General features: G+C 36.6%; 1 protein-coding gene across 2 annotated transcripts in view; it reads left to right on the forward strand.

Moving 5' to 3' along the window:
• Positions 1–13290, forward strand: part of ARHGAP18 (Rho GTPase activating protein 18) — a 128142-nt gene that overhangs the window by 78570 nt on the left and 36282 nt on the right. For both annotated transcript variants that reach the window (XM_046004597.1, XM_046004598.1), the window contains exons 5-6: positions 2337–2515; positions 12163–12328. In XM_046004597.1, the coding sequence (XP_045860553.1) occupies positions 2337–2515; positions 12163–12328 (345 nt within the window). The remainder of the gene's footprint in view (positions 1–2336; positions 2516–12162; positions 12329–13290) is intronic.

Here is a 13290-nt window from a genome sequence, read left to right on the forward strand (position 1 = left end):
AATAAAGAAATTATACTATTTACACTTTAGGACTTTAAGAGTTGAAAGATTTATGTCAGAATTCTCTGTTAACTTTTCTCTATGAGAGTAGATCATTGATTCATAGATATTTTTATTAGTCAATTCACCATCTGTTTCTTGCAGCTGTGCCTACAAACGAAACTGTTTTTCCTACTGTCTACCTTTACTTGATCTACCATTTGAACTCAGGCTTTATTTATACTCTAGGTTTTTTGATTTTTGTTTTAAATTTTTGCCATAGTTAGGAGGAAATTCATATATTGTAAATATGTTTTACCTTAATTATAATTTCTCTACTCAGCTTTGAAATTAGCACAGGGCATTTTTTTTTTTTTTAAACAGGGCTACAGGTCTGTGATTCATCAGTCTTCTATGATATCCAGTCCTCATTACAGCACATACTCTCCCCAGTGTCCATCACCCAGTTACCCACCCCTCCACCCCTCCCTTCCAGCAACCAACGCAGGCTGTTATTTTCTATGTGGAGCAGTGGTGATATGGCAGTATTGAGGGAGAAAAAAGAGTAGTTTTAAAATCCTTGTCCATAAACACACTACTTCTGGAAAGGTAGCTTCTAATTTAAGAAAATGGCTAATCATCTTTTTCCCCCCTCAGACTGGTTTCCTAGGAAACCAACATACATATTCACAGTAAAACATACAGCAGTGGAAGCCGGTGGAGAAGGAGAACTAAAATTGTGCTTTGACATTTAAGTTAATACTTTAAAAATTAATTGTAAAATGGTTTAGTTATTCTAATTAAAAGAAATGTCGCAGGCTATTGGAATAGCAACATAAATAATATACAGATGTGCCAAAGATGGCAGCAGTAGGTAATTACCATCAAGGAGCATCACATTTATTCTTATTTTTGGAATTGGCATTGGTTTGTGTTTACTTACTCTTAACTGGGAGATGCTACCAGGCCACTGAGGTAGTCTGCAGGGCCCAGTGCAGACTGAAAATGTGGAACTTCTTGCTCAGATTCCAAGGTGGCAACAGCAGGTGTTAAACCCAGGAGGGTTTAAACCCTCTGAACACAGAGGCCCGAGACTGCACAAGTCACATGCCCAGAAGTCTGCCCTGCTTATCAAACAGAATTAATGAGGCTAGAGTTATGTTTATTCCTAATTTTCTATTGGGTGAAATAGAAACATATTTTTAAAAATTTAAATGACTATAAACAGATTTTTCTGAAGGAAGCGGTGTTAATAACACACACACACATACATATATATATGGCATGCCTTTATTGAATTTTTAAATTAACTTTACCTTCTAGCACCTCGCTGTGTTAGTGTAGAAGCATGTAAATGCACTATGTACGTTTATTTTTATAATTCAGAGCTGCTCACCATGAATTAAAAGTCTGCAATGAGAAAAAAACAAAAAAACAAAAACCAGTAATCCTGTCATTGGTTCCAAGGTTTTTCTAATATGAGTTATGTTTAAACCAAAAACTTATTAACAGATTGTGTCAATTAGAACTATTTTCTCCAAAGCTCTAAAGCTAGTGTTTTGGGCAACAAGGATTTCCAGTGTTAATTTTTTCCTAGAAGATTAACAACAGACAAAAAAATGTTGAGCTTATTATATACCCTTGAAATGTTGATGTAAATATCCAGAATTTATTTCACTAGGTTTATAGTTGTGAGAACCTTAATGGTCTTTGATATAATTGGTTACAAAACCTATTGGTTCCTGTACCAGGTACTACCAGACCCGACTCCCTCTGTGGCAAGTGTTTGGCACTAACTCTTATTTTGGAATTCTTCTTCTGATAGGTAAATAACATTCCAGAAAAGAAACACAGGGTGTGGAAGAAGTCTATTCCAGTAATGTATTTCCCTGTGAGAAAATGAAATGGTGTATCACTAGTTCTAAGAGAGAGCGAAACTAACTTCTTTGAACTCCCCTCCCCCCATCTTTTTTTTTCTTTTGCTTTTACTCTCCCATTGTGAAATAAAACAACAATTAAGTCTACTAAATTTTTGTGAGGCTTCTCATTCGGAGTTTGAGATCATCTATCCATGTTGGACTCTCGACCCAGTCTAAGCACTGTGACCTCACAGACAGATTCCACAATTGAAGTATGGTTTCTAGTCTCCACCTTCCCTCCTATACCCTCCATCCACCATTGGTAGGATTCTTGGAGTAAATGTTTGCCTTTAAAATAACCATTAATTATTGACCATAGTAAATAATATTTTCCCCAAAGGTTTTTATGTAGTTGATTGAAAGAAGTAAAGAAGTAAAAAAAGAAATAAAGAAAATATATTAATTGAACCTTTTTGTTTTTGTTTTTTGTTTTCCCAGACCAGGCATCTAGCCTAGTTGTGGGTGAAAAAGAGCTGATTCCCCTGGTTCCTGAAGAGGCACCTGCCTCTGAAACCGATATCAACCTGGAGGTATCGTTTGCAGAGCAGGCCGTCAATCAGAAAGAGAGCTCCAAGGAGAAGGCCCAGAAGAGCAAAGACTGTGATGCTCCGTTATCTGTACGTAGTACACTATTCAGATTTCACTCATCAGCTTTTTATTTTGGAAGTTTCAGATCCGCAGAGAAGCTGGAAGAAGAGTACAGCAAATACCCCTGCAGGGGTCATGTAGACCTATTTAACAATGAACATTTTATAACCTTTGCTTTTCTCCTTCTGCATCTATCTATTTATATGTTGTGTTGTCAGCTATGTACTCACTTTTTTTTTAAAAGACTGATTGATTTATTAGAGTGTGGGAAGGAAGGCAGAGGGAGAGGGAGGAGAGAGAAACTCAAGCAGATTCCCTGCTGAGCTCAGAGCCGTGGGCGGGGCTCCATTTCCCAGTCCTGAAATCATGACCTGAGCTGAAACCAAAAGTTGGATGCTCAACCAACTGAGTCACCCAGGGACCACTCACTTCTTTTTTTTTTTTTAAAGTAAGCCTTATGTCCAATGTGGGGTTTGAACTCATCACCTGCTAGAGTCCCATGGTCTACCCACTGAGCCAGCCAGGCACTCCCTCCCAACTTTTTCTTTTTTTTTTCTTTTAGCTTAGCAAAGACATATGAACATTGCTGTAATACTTAAGAAATTGAACACCAAAGCAATAATTATATTTTATATATGGTCTATTAAAATGTTCCCAATTGCCACAGTATTGTCATATATATAGCTTCCATCTTTTCCAACCCCATCTGGAATTCAAATAGGGGTCCAATGTTGCATTTGAGTCGTATCTTTCTGGTTTCCTTGAATTTAGATCACATCCCCTGCTTTTTCTTTAATATTTTGAAGAGTGGGAATCAAATTTTGACTTTGTTCCTCATGACTGGATTCAAGCTACACATTTTTGGCCAAACTACCGCATGGATAAGGTTGATGTCTGATTGCATCATCATGAGAGGGGCATGGAGTCACACAGTCCCTTTGTTGGTGATGGAAATTTGACCTCTCAGTTAGGGAGATGTTCACCAGATCTCCCTGTTACAAAGATAACTTTCCCTCTGTGCAGTTAATACTGATTTGTGATCCTTGGGACTGGGTGGATATTCTAATCGTTAGTAACAACCCATTGCCCACTAGTATCACCGTACATTTGTGATCCTTGCCTGAAATGGTAATTAAACTCGTGTTTGAGAAATGGTGACTAATTTTCTTATTCCTTCTATTTTGAGTGGTTGGCAATCTTTTGTAATCATTGATTGCCCTTCCTTTTCTCTTTTTATTTTTGAATATCACTGTGGACAGAGGACTACCTTTTTTCAGTGTTTTATAAATCATTCTTGTTTTTCTTTAAAATTTGTCTAAATTTAACCCGTGGGAGCCCTTCAGGCTGGTTCCCGTATCATTTTAACATGACTTCATTCTTTTACTTCTTTGCTTTCTTGTGTAAGATGTTCCCAGGCTCGCTTTGTACTTTTCTTCTCTCCGACTTGAGGGAATCCATTTCTTCAAGGAGCCTGGTTTCTTTTAGTAGCAGATAGTATTTAGAAACCAAGCTCCGTGTACTGAGTGTTCCTGTTACTACAAAACATGTCTTACATTTTTAAAAAAATACATGTATTTAGGGGCGCCTGGGTGGCTCAGTCATTGGGCTTCTGCCTTCTGCACAGGTCATGATCCAGTGTTCTGGGATGGAGCCCCGCATTGGGCTCCCTGCTCAGCAGGAGTCCACTCTCCCTGCTTGTATTCCTTCTCTCCTTTTCTCTGTCAAATAAATAAATAAAGTCTTCTAAAAAATTCCATATATTTATTTATTTTGTAGAAATTCACACCCTGCAAAAACAAAACAAAACAAAATTGTGTAATGAACTTTCCAGTACTTTCCCCAACATTCATTAATCCCTGGCTAGTCCTCACCTCTCCACATCCCCAAACAGTGCTCCATTCTGTGTTATTTTGAAACACATCTCTGAATTATATATTGTCATCTATAAATATTTCAGTATGTAGTTCTGAAAGAAGGGTTTTTAAAAATGTGCCCAGATTCCTCTTACTGTACCTAAAAAATGCTAACAATTCTTAACTTTCAGTATCCACTCAGCGTTTGAATTTCAAATTGTATCCAAAATTTCATTATTTTTTTTTTTCAGATTTGTTTGAATCCAGATCCAAATAAGGCTTATGCATTGCAATTGGTCGATATGTCTTTCAACACTTTCAGTCTCTCCCTCCTTCCCTCTCTCTCTCCATCTCTTATTCTCCCTCTTTGTCCCTCAAAATTTATTTGTTGAAGAAACCTGATTATTAAGTTGTAGAGAATCTTTCCCTCTAATTCCTCATGTTCTTCTGTTTCTTTTACATTGTTTGACTATAGATTTATCAGGTTCAGTGTGTTTTCTTTATTTCTTTTTAATCAGGATTACTTCATATGTGATCATGTATCAAGAGACACAAAATATCTGATCATTTTTCTCTTTTTGTGAAATTAGCAGCCGCTGCTAATTAATGCTTGATTCATTCATTCATTAATGTTGACAAGATGATGTTTTCATTTCTTCTTTTATTTATTTATTAACTTGAATACTTGTTTTAAGAAAAAGTTTCTCAGAACTGTGTTTATTTTTCAGTGTTCGTTGTTTTGGTTCCTGAGCATCTTTTACTAGTGAACAGTTGGTGTTGTTGTATTTTAATTTTCTTGCAAAAATAGAATTAAGCTCATAGATGTAGCCCTATTTGATGTGACTCTAGACACAATTTCCCATGTGTATCTGCTACAATTTCTGCTCTAGATCTAGAATCATCTGTCTCTCCAAGAGACCGTGGTTCCATTTAGTAAAAGCATACTTTTGTAACTGTGATCAGGAATCTAGGACTGTTCGTTTTCCATGGGTTGGTCATTGTTGAAAGCCTTTCCCGAGGCAAGAAGTACATCTGTCTGTTCTTTCTTCCATGCTGAGTATAGTTATTCTCCGGATACCCCAGGTGATATAATTAGAACACATATAATTACTTGTGTGTTATATCCTCAGTTAATGCCCAGTATTCTCAGAATAACAATGCTACCCCTGCTATCAACAATATCCTTACTAGAAAAACAGCTTATACTTGTTTTTCTTTTCGTCAGTTGTTTGTGTCCTTCAGATATATCCCAAAAGGACTGTAAGAATAAAATTACTGTGCTTGAGCTTGCATAGGATAGTTTTTCTCCATATGGTTAAGCTACCAACTGAATACTGGGTTGGCTTAATGGTTTCATTTTATTTTCAATTTTTAGGCATTGCTTTTTTGAAATTCAATTTTGTTTGTAAACATGTAAAATATTTATGTGGTTCAGAAGTCAGATTTAAAACCAAGATGTATTAAAAGTCTGGCTTCTGTCTTTGAGCCCTCACTCTCTGTTCTCTCCCTCCCCTCACAGGTAAATTTACCTTCTATGTAAACTCCTTTTCATTTGAACCTTATGGTTTATCCTTCCATTCTTAGATAAATGGTAGCCCACTATACACACTTTTGTCAACCTAGAATTTTTTTTTTTTTGACTTAGTATATTCTGGAGATCACTCCGTAGTAATATATAGAAATATTTCTCATTTTTTTTATAGATATGTCATACTCCATTGTGAGGATGCATCAAAATTTATTAAACCATTTCCCTAATGGTAGACATTTAGGTTGTTTCCAAGTTTTACCATATATTATTAGGAATCTATTTATATACCTAATGGGAAAAGTAAAGGAATACATACCATTTGACTTGAAGAGATGACTTACACTCCCAGACTCTCAGAATAGTGACAGTCTGTGTCTTAACAGATGGAAGGGGTTATAAAGGAAGGACAGGAGAGTCTAATTTAAAAAAAAAAAATGAAGACATTGTTGACGTTTAAGTTGTTAATTCAAAAGTGGAATGAAGTATAAGTTCATATCTATTTCAGAGACTTAAGGCTTACTCTCTTATTTCATTCTCTGCTTAACATTTGTGCTGACCTCCCTTCTAGGCTTTATTCATGTTATGCCTCAAGCTTGAAATGACCTTCCCATTTTTACCTCTCTGTTGTTCCCTGTTTACCAAGGAATCTTACCCCCTCTTTTGGGGTCTAGTTCAGTATCTAAGTTTATTATTCGGTTTTCCCTGGCTGTGAATTTACATCAGATACAATATATAAAATAATACTTTAAGCTGTTAAGATGCCATGCTTTCGATAATTATTGTCAATATATTCTTGTATTTATTTATGCGTATATGCATCTGTTCATCTATACAACCATTTATCCATATGTCTTCTGGAGGGCATGGGCGTGTAAGCTTTTCACAAGTCCTCAGCATGGTTGATAGAATGAATATTTATATTCATCACTCTGAGGCAGGTGTCTAAGCAGATAAACCTTAAATTCCATTTCTACTCTATGCTCCCCTGCTTCTGTAAATAAGCAGTAAGCTTTATGAAATACATTGTTCTCTGTTGACTTCATTTTTTAATTCATTTCCTTTTTTCTTACAGCATTGGGTAATCTTTGTTAATTCTTTACGATCTCTCAGCAGATTCAAATTTCTCTTAAATGTGGAGCTCAGGTTTCATAACCTTTAATGGGCTTCAGTTTGAAAATGTAGCCACTGCTTACTGTGTTTTATGTACCCACTCTATCTCAGAAAATATGCTCTGTATTTATTTATCAAATGATCTCTATGAGGTAGATATTTCAATTCCTATTTCTCATACAGGGAAACAGGTTAGACTCTATATGGGATGCTAAGGCTTGGCTTAGATGACTCAGGTGACTCAGCTTTTGGATCTGGAGTTTTTTCTGGAAGACCATGTTGACTCCACTTCATGCGTCCTGAAGGTATAAATGCATTTAATTTAGGTGTGAGTGTAGTGACTCTTATTAGTGCTGTTGACAACTTGCTCAGGATAGCTTGAGATATTATATAAATAAGATTCTGAATTGTTGGGTCCATCATATACAAGAGAAATTTAATAATACTCTTTCATCCTGCTTTGGAGACTGAACATTAAGGGTTTAATGCAGAAATTTTTAAGATCATAGTTTTAAAATTATAACTGGTTAAGTCTATATCCTAGATGCACACCTATATTTAACTCTTACGACTTTATTTAGTGTCTTTTGGATTCTTACTGAATTATGTTTTTTTTTTTTTTAAAGATTTATTTATTTGACAGATAGAGATTACAAGTAGGCAGAGAGGCAGGCAGAGAGAGAGAGAGAGGAGGAAGCAGGCTCCCAGCCAAGCAGAGAGCCCGATGCGGGGCTCGATCCCAGGACCCTGGGATCATGACCTGAGCTGAAGGCAGAGGCTTTAACCCGCTGAGCCACCCAGGCGCCCCCTGAATTATGTTTAATTCAAGTAAATTCATGTTCTATAATGACTTTGGTTTTCTGGTAACACCGTTTCAGAGGCCAAAAACTAGGCATGCGGACCCATGTTGGCAGTTTGCTAGAGAACACAACACCTCTGGAGGAAGCTGAATGACAGTGGAAGAGGTGTTGTTTCAGGATTGAATGAAGACACTGAAAGTCGATAGCAAACACACCCTTGTACACAATACCAAAATAGATGTTTAGGTTATGGCCCTGAATTGTCAAGAAAAGGTTAAACTATGGCTCTTTGCTCTCCATTTAAAAAAAAAAAAAGTTTAAGAAAAATAAAAAGGTAAATTCAAAAGTTCATTTGTCTAGAAAAGTATTCATCCTTTGGAAATAACAATGAATGAAATACTGTCAAAAAATCACGTTTTGCACGTAGAAAAATCTTAGGTAAGAAATGCATTTTCTAGCAGATCAGAAAAAAAAAGTCATCTGTGAAAATTGATCAGGTGAGAAGAGATTCTCTTGCTTTCCAAGTTGAGGCTAAAAGTGACTTAACATTAAAGTCAAGTCCATCAGGGTCCATCATTACTGATGAAGTGCCTAAGGGGCCCTTTGTATTGTGAGATCGGCAAAAGAGGGGTGCAGTCTGAGAGAGCTACCTGATTAATTTATGGTAATACATGGGAACTGATGACCTTATAATTTCTGAAAAATTTTATTTCACTTCGTTCTTGAAGCACATTTTTCAAAAGGCAAAGAGCCTTTCTTTTGCTGAAATTGCATTGCCTTCTCTTAGCCAATGAACTGAACCATCCAGTCTATTAACTAAACAAAAATGACAGGAAACTTCATAAATATTTAAAGCTGCTGCTATGAATTAAACATTGGAATAAAGAACTAACTCCTTTCATTAAAGTACAATGTTAAATAAATAAATAAATAAAGCTCATGACATAGATTGCGAGGGAAATCAAATGTTTGAACTAATAATATTTTAGGTTTCTCTAAACAAATCTTGGCTAATGGTTTAAAGAATTGTATTACATATGTTTGGCTTATGAGATCAATAGCAACTGATTTTAATGAAACATTTAGAACTTAAAAAAAAAAAAAAAAGGTTGGTAAATAAGATTGGTTCAGCCATTTAGAAAACAATGCAATGGGCAGAACTCGGGGGCCAGACCTGAAGAAAACGTGAGAAGTCTTGTGTGATTTTGAACGCGAGGCTCAGTGGGGAGCCATCCAGCCAGTGGCTCCATACCTCACTGACCTTGGTTATGTGCTTTCCTCCCTGTAGGGTGTGTGTCTTCGCTCACTGAGTAGCCTGGGACCGAACACCTGCAGTGCGCCAGGCCTGTGCTCCAGTAGGGCTACCGAGATGATTAAGACATGGCTCTTCTCTTTGGGGGCTCCTGTTCCTCTATCACTACTGACCAATCCAGATTCCTCCCTGCGTGCTGTGGTGGATAGAGAAAATGGAGCAGAGCTGAATGGTTATTGCTGAATTTAGCATCTAGAATATCTGAATTTGCATCCTTATTTTGTCACTGGCTGTGTGGCCATATTTAGTCTATTAGTAAGTCTCAATTCCCCACTGAGAATGTGCTATAATAATTCTCATCTGTGGGGACTTTTGCAGGATACGACCAAAGACCATTTATCAAATGAGTATTATTAGCCTTGCTGTTTTTTTCCTTGCCTTACAGTAATATTTAGGAGAAGAGGAAAGGCATGAAGTCTTGAAATTATTGAAAAGCTCTGTGAAAGAAAGGTAGTAGTAACACTTAACCCTCTCTGAATGGGTTCTGTTGTTATTCCCACTTTACAGGTAAAGTGGCCGAGGCGGCATAAGGGTGATGTAATTTGCCAAAGGCCACCTAGCTCGTAAGTGATGGAGACAGGATGGGCCACCTGCGCTCTGGCTCCATGTTCTCAACTCCATGCGCTGCCCCATTAACACTTATGCTGGAAATTCACTTAGACTGCATGTTTAATGATGTTTATTGCTGTTTTATTTCATGTTCTCATCAGGAAAAAACATATTGCAAAAAGTTAAGAAAGACCTGTTTTCTCCTATCGTGAACTCTTTTTGAAGCTATAGCAGATTCTATAGAAGTTTCTGTAAAGAACTATGTAAAGAGGTTCTCTCTTTGAGTGGAGTGTGCTGGAAAGAATTTAGCTACTCAGTTACCAAAAGTTGTAGGCTTTAGGAAATGCTCTAAAACAATGATATTTAAACGATTTGGTCTCAAAACCCTGTTAGGTTCTTAAAAAGCATGGAGGACTTCACAAAACTTTTGTTTCACCAGTCAGGAAGTATGTTGGTATTGAGAACAGTAACTACCACAGCTTCCAGCACTTCGACAAAACCCTGGATATGCAGCGTTCTGGCCAAGAATCTGATTTCCTGCTGTTGGGGCCTCTGTTGTCTCCCTGGTCTTCCAGCTCTGTGGAAGTGTTTTGTAGCTGAACCAAGAAAGAAAGCATACTCACAGTTCTATAGAAATTAGGATTTCATGAACGATTTTGAGGAGATGAAGAAGACTGCTTTCTGTGATTTTGGAATGTGAAGAATTTCTTTGGATTGAGTTCCATGGAAGTTTGTCACTGGCCTGTGTTCTTGAACTATGGAACATGAATATGTAGACTAAGGAATTATTTCTCGTGATAAGTAAACAACAGAGATAGTGGGAGTAGAGGTTTTGTTTACATCAGTTATACCTATGGGTATTTACCATATTGGAAATCGAAATTGAGAAATTAAAAAATTATTAATCCACTTTACAGTATTACGGTTAGCATAAGTAACATTTTTTAATGAAAAAGAGCCCTATTTTCTAAAACAAATTATTAGTGTGTCATGGTTTTACATTTCAACTTCCTAGCATCTCACTTTAGTAGATGTCAGTTGGGTTCTCACATCTACGTCTGTATTCAATCTGTTGGAAAAGCAGCTATCTTACACCTTTGGAAACCTCCAGTGTGCAGTCATGAGAGAATGGGAGTGAAAAAGGCAAATAATGTCTTAGGATTAATTATTAACAGTTTTGACCTCATAGGCTCCTTGAAAGGGTATTATGTAACTTCTTGGTTCCCTGGACCTGACTTTGAGAAGGGCTGTTTGAAGACATGTCTTTTGTACTAGATTTTAGACCAGGAAGTATTAATCATATGGTGAAAAAATGAGCAAAGTAAAGGGAATAAAAGAGAAACAGTTAAACATCGTTGACCATTAAATGAGGAAGTCAAGGGTAAACCCAAAAGGTACAGCCTTTATAACCCTTTTTTAATCAAACCATTAGAGAATGATCACGGTTTTAGTAACCAGTAAATACAGTGGGACTATAATTTGTGTTTGGTGTATTAGAGAAATTCATGTTTTTACTTTGTGGTTTGTTTCTTTATATTTAATATGTTTAATATTAAAAGTGGCTGAATAGGTAGTAGATAATGTTGGAGAAAACAATAAATTGGCAGAAATGTTGGCAAATATTGGCAGAAAACAAAATACCACTTTACTCGTCTGTGGTAGTAGTATCTCTAAGTCTCTTTATTTAGCGGTGAAAGTAATAATAATAGCAACCCTATAAAGGTACTGGGGAAGTGCCAGGCATTAAGCCCCGCAACAGCCCTCTGAATAAGGTGGCCTTCTTCCCCACCTTCTCCCCATCTGTTTGCCCCTCATTCTTCCCCCACTCTGGTTATGCCCGGCTCCTCCTTCCTCACCCACCCCTTCTGCCATTTTGTAGAAAGAGTAGTTAATCAATTACCAGATTGTTAGTAGCTGGTTGGTAGTGAGATGACTGGTAGGCATTCTGGCTTTAAAGTCCATGCCGTTACTATTCCTTCCATATTCCCTGCCACCCCAATGCTATACAGACCTTCTGGGGTTTTATGATAATGTTATAATATATATTGCGTTATAAATATTCAATATTCCACATCATATTATACATATTTGTGACAGTAGCATAGGTAAAGTGTACCTTGCACATTCTAAGTACTCACTCATAGCTACTATTCCTCTTCCTCTTCCTCCTCATGGTTTCTCTTGACTCCTAATCTTCCTTTATTGTCAAAGTTCAGTAACTAGAGTTCTTTTTCTCCTTCAGTTTTACTGTCTCTTGTTGTGCTCTCAGCCACTGGGATTAGTACGCCTGGTCCACAGCTGGTCCCTTTGTCTGTTGGACTTCATGTACAGACTCCCCTGAACCTTAAGGATCATCATCATGACAAGATGGCTCCTCATTCGGACTGGAGCGATTTTGCCATGGCTTTCATTGTCACTACTCTGAATACAGCTTCTTTCTATAGTAACGGTTTTGTTTTCTTTCACTAAAAATGAGGTTAGACCCTATAAACCCTTACTCTATTAATGGTACTTATTTTAGAATTTCAGATGCCCAAAAGACAAAACAGGCATCACCAGAATTGGTGACCTAGCACCCCAGGACATGAAGAAAGTTTGCCGTTTAGCCCTCATTGAGCTGACTGCCCTCTATGATGTATTGGGTATTGAATTGAAGCAACAAAAAGCTGTGAAAATCAAAACAAAAGGTAATTTTGAAATGAAAAACAGTTGAATTTACTTCAAAAGAAGCAAAGATGAACTTGGCTTCTGAGCAGTATTCTTGGGGAGGGGGGACACCTACAAAATAAACCAACACTTGAATACTTCTAAAATTCAGAATTTAAAACATTGCCTTCAAAAATTTTGTAACTTGATATACATGCACTATTCTCTTAGACTATAAAAAATAAAGAGATAATAAAATATTTACCTTGGAAGGAAATTCTGAATTAAGGATTCTTCTTCTTCTTCTTCTTCTTTTTTCTTTTTCTTTTTCTTTTTTTTTTTTTTTTTGTATTGAGGAATCTTAACTCAAATGCACTTTCCTTTGAAAACTACGTGTAAAAGATACTTTTGGTACATAAACTTATTTCCAAAATCAGATCTTGAAAAATGACTTTAAGATAGTTGATCCTAGTTCATTGCTTTTGCTTATTTATTTGATGGGAAGTACATAGGGTAGTTAGTAGCCTATCCCTTTGCTCATTTACATTCTACTTATAACTATTTTGCAAAAACCTTCTTCAGTCTATTAAGAAAATAATGCCATTGTGGCACATAATACCACCAAATTGTACTCCTCATGGATATATGTAGTTTTTCTTTTGTAAGCAACTTGTTATACCCATTACATAAACAGACTTTATTTTTTATAATCTTATAGAAAACAGACACCTCTTAGTTTTTATCCAAGATTTTATTGGTCTAGAAATGCAGATAATTATCTATTAATTTAACAGAGTTTAACTCTTTCGGAATCTCTGGCCTCTTATTTAAGTTCTCTCCTAAAGAGATACCAAGAATGAGGATTACTGAGTTGCTATGGTAACATTAATAAAGACACATATTCACCTGATTTAAGTTATAGAGGCAAAATCTCTGTAGGACTGACGTATACCTTCTCTCAAGGTCCTCTCTCCCATGCTGGGCCCCAGAAGACCTCATTCTG

The sequence above is a fragment of the Meles meles genome, chromosome 5 (assembly GCF_922984935.1).
Source record: "Meles meles chromosome 5, mMelMel3.1 paternal haplotype, whole genome shotgun sequence".
NCBI classification, from domain to species: Eukaryota; Metazoa; Chordata; class Mammalia; order Carnivora; family Mustelidae; genus Meles; species Meles meles.